This window comes from Vicia villosa, linkage group LG3, assembly GCF_029867415.1.
Source record: "Vicia villosa cultivar HV-30 ecotype Madison, WI linkage group LG3, Vvil1.0, whole genome shotgun sequence".
In the NCBI taxonomy this organism is placed as follows: domain Eukaryota; kingdom Viridiplantae; phylum Streptophyta; class Magnoliopsida; order Fabales; family Fabaceae; genus Vicia; species Vicia villosa.
Window position 1 is genome coordinate 110,479,292 of NC_081182.1, and position 6,748 is coordinate 110,486,039.

The window sequence follows — 6,748 nt, forward strand, 5'->3', positions numbered from 1 at the left end:
AACGCCCTTTGTTCTTGAGAAGTAATGAAGGAGGACCTTTGCAAACCAGTCAGCTATGATTTTGGTTATGACTTAGTGTTAATATCATACACTTACGAGTGTCCTTTGAAACAAGATCTTCACAAAATCACTCACTCACATATGCCTCACTTAATTGTTTCATTGTTCTATTTCTTATCACTGTTACATTTTTACAACTTAAAAGGTTTTTTGTTACTAATTGAATTAAGGTTAATCAAATGATTCTCCATACTTCCAAAATATGACAACCAAGACTTTAAATTGCAATCCCAAATGATCATGTATATTACAAATAATAATCAAGGTCAAATGCAGTTGAAGCAACCTCCATTGCAGCAGCAGTCAGACCACCATCACAACGACATCAAAAACTATGAATATAACACCCAAAAGTTCAGGAACAAGACAAGTGTGACTTCTTATAAATAGTTGAATTCAAACACTTTTACAAGGATTCTTGTGGAAGCAATTTTAGTATCAGCTTCATATTTGTACAGAAGAATTTCTACATATAATTATACAAACATCAGATATAAAAGCCAACTCGAAAGAACACAGCTTCTGCTAGTTCTACTAAAGGACAACTCTAAGATAGTGTTGTGATAGAAACATAAAAGAACTATCAGCATTTTCGAAGAGAAAACAAGCCTTTGAAGCATTACCAGCCAAAATAAAAGCAAAATGATACACAGAATTTCATTTCATTATAATTTATTTTTGTTGTGTAAACAGTTTTACGGACCCATCAGTATTCTTCCCATGTTCTGTGGGCAAGGATAACTATCACTTGGATTTTCTCTAGAACCATATGGATTTGAGTTGTTATTTAGTACACCATAGTATCCCGGAGGTGGTGCAGTATGAACAAACTTGAAACTGGAATTACCGGTGTGGGTGTGAGTTTGGCCGTCGCTGTATTCATTTCGCATCATCATTCTCCCTTGACCGTTTGATCTAATTTCAGCGTTTGGGCTAATGCCCATTCCAAGGTCAAGGCTAATAGTATCGCTTTCTTCTTGCCGAATTCGTGCCTGATGACCACCTGCAGCTGATGGTCCTGCCATGTCATGACTATTATTCCTTGCAGTTGGTACGTCATGATTGTGTTTACCCTCGTATGTGGTAATTACAGCTTTCGGATCATGAGATGCCCTCTCCACGTGTTTTCTAACCGGGCAACCAGCGTTTGTGCATTTGTAATAACTCCTGTGGTAAAAAAAAAGCATTGTTATCTAAAAATATGAAACAAATCACCACACATTTTTATCAAATACAAAAAGGATAAAAAATACAGTAATCTAACTCCGAGCTTGAAAATCTACAGTTATTAGATCGGCAGGAAAATCTACAATTTCTGATAAGATAGTCTATTCAATATAAAAATAGATCTAATAATATTGAGCTTATTGTAAGCAAAATGCATTTCAAACATCTATAAGCTCAAAAAGAAAACTTTCTCCAGTCAATATTTTGTCTATATAGTAATTTCAGGTAAGCCACGGAGACAAGATTTCAGCTAGTGCTCAGACAGACAAAATTTCAGCTAGTACTCAGTTAACGTATTTGATCTTGAAAAGAACTACATTATTTTGCTAACAAAATGACGAATAATGAAAGGGAACACAACTTTTCAGAAAAGATAAGTTCAACAATCCTAATGATCAGTATAACCCCTCTAACCGTGCAAATCAGTGCTTATCTTATCGCTCGGCCTTTCCCTCTAAAATGCCTTATAATTCACTATTAACCTACTTTCACAACCACGCTTGTGTTTGTAGACATATTTTTTTAGAGCATTGAAGTGAACATATATTCTTCCACAGTTTCTTGATATCTAAGTATCTAACAGTTCTTGGTTGACCATTGTATTTCTTTGCCTATTTCTTAGCAGTATTCTTACTTTTGAACGCCTTCCTTAACCATTATGAATTTAATTATTTTAGCTCCTTTATAGCTAACAATCATCACTTGTCAATGGCCAATTCAGTAATGGTATACAGCTGTGGCAAAACGGGCCCGGCCCAGCGGACATGCCCGTTTTGTTCAGACTTTTTTGTGGTGCGAACCCCCACCTTCTAATATTAACATAAATTTTTGCAAATTCTATGCTTTTAAATGTGCAGTGCCCATGGGACTACCCTGCGCCCACCCTCATTTTTTTGCGGAGTGGGGCAAAGTTTTATGCCTGTGCCCTAGGCTGTGCATGTGCCCTCAGCTGTGCCTGTGCCCTCAGCTGTGCATGTGCCCTCAGCAGCTATGCCCGCCCTGCCCCATTTTTTTTCGGGGCGGACATGTCCATTTGCCATCCCTATATACACCATTGATTTCCCAAGGCATCAACCTTATAGTAACACGATATTTTGCAATTATTCCAAACTCATGAGTCAGAAAAGAGATAAATAGAATTGTCTGAAAGACTATTATAACTCTTTTATTAGGTTATTATAGTGGGTCTAACTCATCTCTACAAATTCGGCTTGTAAGGTGAGAGGCTGTCTCTTCTTATGAATCCATTTCAAGCCATATTTTTATTCAATGTGGGGCTTAGGTTTTTACCAACACATCCCCTCAAGCCCGGCACTATTAGGCTTGGTAGATAGATATATAGTGGGTGGCTCAATCGATAGGCTTAGATACCATATTAGACTTTTATATTTGGCCTAACTCATCGATACAAAACCAGCTTGCAAGGTAAGGGTGCTTCCCTATGTAAACTCATTTCAGGTCTATCTTTATTCCATGGGGGGACTTGGGTTTTTCCAATATATTAAATAAAACTCTGCATGACCTTAAGATTTAGAATTTAGAATAATCCCCCGTTTCAAACTATGTTATAAGATGCTACTCTTTACCCTATTCTAGAAACCATTTTTTCAAATCTTATCCAAATTAGTGACAAGTGTTTTTTAAAAATCAAGTGTTATTTTTGTAAAATAATCTGAAACAAGAACACTAAATTGGACTTCATCAGTGTAGTTTATATATAGTCACCAATGTCAGGACATACCTAGGGTTAGGATTGCCTCTTACCACCTTCTGCCCATATTTTCGCCAGCGATAACCATCATCCAATATGTCAACCTCACTCAGAGTCTGTACAACAACTCGTGGCTCCCGGATAGGCTTAACTACAGGAATGATATCAAGATCCATTTTTCTGCTTATCAAAAAACTCTTGATCAGCAAGTGTACAACAAGTAACAAAAATAACATGAAAACTCTGGCCTAAGTCATCGAACCTTCGTTTTGAGAAAGGATCATCTTCATCAGCCTCATCATTATTTCGGTTTGACAAAAACCCTGCACCCTCTGGACTATCATTGTTTGTTGCTATAGGTGATAGCTCTGGAGTGCTGTCACGCTCAGCTGCATGAGGCATTGGACCGTAATTATTTAAGCCTTTGTCTACAATTCAAGAATTACAAGAAAAAGAAAGCCATGTTATTTGCTTGGCACAAAATAGTAATAGAACAGAATCAATGAGAAGTATTCATTTGGTATTACCGTCACGGCTATTCAAAGAAGCCCTATCAGATCTCTCTTCTTGCACAGACATAATATTTCCACCAGAGTATCGACGGCTCGGTTGAGGTTTAGGATGATCATGTGTTCCCTTGTAAACTATCTCAGTGATTTGGCCATCATGAGAGCGTTCGAAGAGTTTCTTCACTTCACAATTAGGATGTGTACATTTGTAATAACTGCGTGGAAATTCACATCCTTTAACAAGCTTCTGTCCATATTTCCGCCAATTGTATCCATCATCAGATACCTTGTCAGCAGCAGCTGAAAGTCCACTGCCCCTACCATCAACTAGTGATGCTTGAATCCCGGTTGCTATGTTGCCACCAGGGTTCGATTCGTCCAACTCGACTTCAACATGAGCACTAGCCCCTGAAGTAACCATTTGAAGAGGTGTTGCTGATAGACTTATTTCATCTGAAGGGACTGCAATTTCACTTTTGACTAACGGTAACGAGACAAAAGTTTGAACCTTTCCTTGACCGTCAATTTGAGTAGATTTTTCACATGCGTGGTTGTCAAAGTTAGCAGGAACCTTACACAAGTGAAGAGCATTGTGTAAGTACCGTACAACCCTTAGTAATATTCAAAACAGTATAAAAACATTTAACATGACAACCAAAGCTGTTTCAACCAACTTTACAACAACACCAAAAAACAGACGAGAAAATAAGATGTAATGAAAAAATCAAGTAATCCATTACCATATTTGATCTATTATGCGGTTTAAACTCAAAGAAGCTGGATTTTCCGTCATCAACAGTATTAGTATTGTAGCATACAGTGGTTACAGGAAACGCAGCTGACGTGAAAGAAGTCATAAAACCATGTGATGTTTGTTGAAGCCTAGGAAGGGAACCTGTTGTAGGTGACGGTTCTACCTGCAAGATACAAGGAAAACATCATGATATGTGAAACCTATATAAACACATCTCAGAAAAGCCATTCTCACATGAATCTTGAACTGCACAAGTTAGGTCAGGACCATGACTATGAACATCAAGACACTTCGCTTTCAAAGAAAAATATCTTGACACATAATCTCTCTGACATTCCTTAAACTATTCCCATGTCAAGTTATACGAACTGAAAATGGATCCACTATTTAATACTTGACAAATAAAATGGTTCTATTCGATTGTTCCATTCCACATGTCTAAATGAGGAAAAAAGGGCTTTCTCGTGTTCCCTACAACACCGTTAAAAACAAAAAAGCGAAAGCACCAACAAAAAAGGAAGATTCACTATGTGAAAAAACAACACTGAAAAAATAATGTCCGACGATCATAAGAGGAAGCCATATTCCAATTCTTAATATAATATCAAATTGAGCATAAAGCAACAACATAGAATTCTAGAAATGAAAAGCATCAGAATCTAACTGTACCAAACTATCAACACAAACCACACATATAAATAAAACCTACTAGCTGAAAAAGATCAAACACAATAATGAACCAACTTCAAATATAAAAGTAAATAAACAAATAAGCAAAATTAAATCAGCCACAAAATTAAACAAGCACATATACTCTCACAGCAAATTTTCAAACTTTTCATGAAATACACAGCATCTCCAACTCATCAAGAACTAAATTATGTCAATTTAAGTCACAAATCATAATAGTTGTCATTCCAGCAGAAGAATAATGCTCCAGATATGCTGTGCTTGAATAGTTAGCATTAACAAGAAAATCACACTGAAAAAAAACAAAGTTTTGATATGTCACTCACTCTGAACTTCAACTCACCTAGTAAAAATATAATCTTTTTTAACAAAATCAACCCAAAAAAAAACATATTTTGATAATGAATTAAAATACCCAAAGAGATCAAATTGAAATTTCATACTACATTTTAAGCGAATAAAAAAATAAAACCCTAGAAACCAAAAAAATGAAATATCCTTCAAAACCTTCATGTTTGAGAGAAGAACTGGTGATTCTAGAAAGGAAGTCGGACTTAGTCCTGGAGGAATAGTTAAAACCGGCGACCTAGAGATCGGGAGCTTCGCCGGGGACATCAGCTTGTATCTAGCTCCGCCGGTGTTTCCGGAGGTGGTAGCTCCGTCAGTAGAATCCGGTTGTAACCCAGTTTGATTTGGATCGTCGTGTTTGTTTTCTTCCATCTCGCCGAGATTTTGTTGCAGGAATTGAGTTTCACCGGCGTCGGCGTTCATTGCGGTAAGAGATAGTGTGAGGAGTGGTTGAGTTACGAGTGAAGGAGGAAAATAGGTAGGGGCAAAAATGTCATTTGAGTCTAGGGACTCACTGTGTTTGTCACTGAGCTAAGAGACTGAGACGTAGTTGACCTGTAAAGTTGGATTTCTCTCTCTAACTTGTTATCTCTTCGCTTTGGTTTGTCATTTTAAACGTTTTTGGAGGTCTGGTCTTGCTCTTGAGGATGTTTGCATGTGGAAAACAGTGTGGGAAAAGAAAGCTGTGTTTTATAAAAATATAAATGATATCAAGCAATTTTGTTTCTTAAAAAATAAATTCTCAACCAACCTCATGGGTCTCTTAAACGCCACACAAAATTTCATTTTTATCCCCAGCTTTCATAGATATATGTCCGGAAGCACCTCATATTTTGAAAAAAAATTGATTCCTTATGTAAATACATCTACGGAAGCGTAATAAACTAGTATATATGGGGAAAAAATACACATAAAATCAGTCTAGGGATGTTTCCGTAGGTGCATCTACGGAATAGCTTAGCGCCATATTGTTCCCTAGATGCATCTACGAAAGTGTCTGATATAGTTTGTACCAGCATGATCACTTCCCCCATTGTTTCATTTCTTCAAACTCTTCATATTCCACACCCTAAAAACCCTATATCATCAATACCCTATTTCACTCCAACACTCAAACTTTTTGGTGCAACAAATCAAAGGAAGCAAGAAGAGTCTGAATTTCAGGTAAATAATAACTTTCAACCACTACATTGTTCACATTATCAATGATTTTTTCTGTAAAAAGGTTACGTAGCTTCCGTAGATCCATCTACGAAACGTGTTAAGGAAGAACACTTCTGTAGGTGCATCTACGTGTTAAAAAGGTTACGTAGCTTCCGTAGATCCATCTACGGAATATTATTGGTGCACCCCAATAATATTTCAAGAGAATTAGCTACTTTAGTCGATGTTTGTACGAGTATCGATGGGGTTGTCGCAAATGCGGTAGATGTCGGAGGTGACTTTAGT

General features: G+C 37.0%; 1 protein-coding gene across 2 annotated transcripts; it reads right to left on the reverse strand.

Annotated features, from left to right (window-relative positions):
- Positions 1-413: 413 nt before the first annotated feature.
- LOC131662313 (probable WRKY transcription factor 20) lies at positions 414-5,959 on the reverse strand. Of its 2 annotated transcripts, none has more exons than XM_058932078.1 (6): positions 5,459-5,959; positions 4,248-4,424; positions 3,526-4,078; positions 3,261-3,387; positions 3,029-3,178; positions 414-1,227 (listed from the first exon to the last, which is right to left on the reverse strand). In XM_058932078.1, exons 1-6 carry the CDS (start codon positions 5,720-5,722, stop codon positions 756-758), a joined length of 1,743 nt encoding a protein of 580 aa, XP_058788061.1. In that variant the 5' UTR covers positions 5,723-5,959; the 3' UTR covers positions 414-755. The 2 variants fall into 2 exon arrangements, with proteins under 2 accessions (XP_058788061.1, XP_058788060.1); XM_058932077.1 differs by having other exon boundaries at positions 3,261-3,426.
- Between the last annotated feature and the right edge of the window lie 789 nt (positions 5,960-6,748).

Coding starts and splice junctions, on each gene's coding strand:
- LOC131662313 (XM_058932077.1), bottom strand. CDS start 5,722: ATGAACGCCGACGCCGGTGAAACTCAATTCCTGCAACAAAATCTCGGC. Junction 4,425..5,458: donor TTCTTCTCTCAAACATGAAG/GTTTTGAAGGAT, acceptor TGTATCTTGCAG/GTAGAACCGTCACCTACAAC. Junction 4,079..4,247: donor CGCATAATAGATCAAATATG/GTAATGGATTAC, acceptor CACTTGTGTAAG/GTTCCTGCTAACTTTGACAA.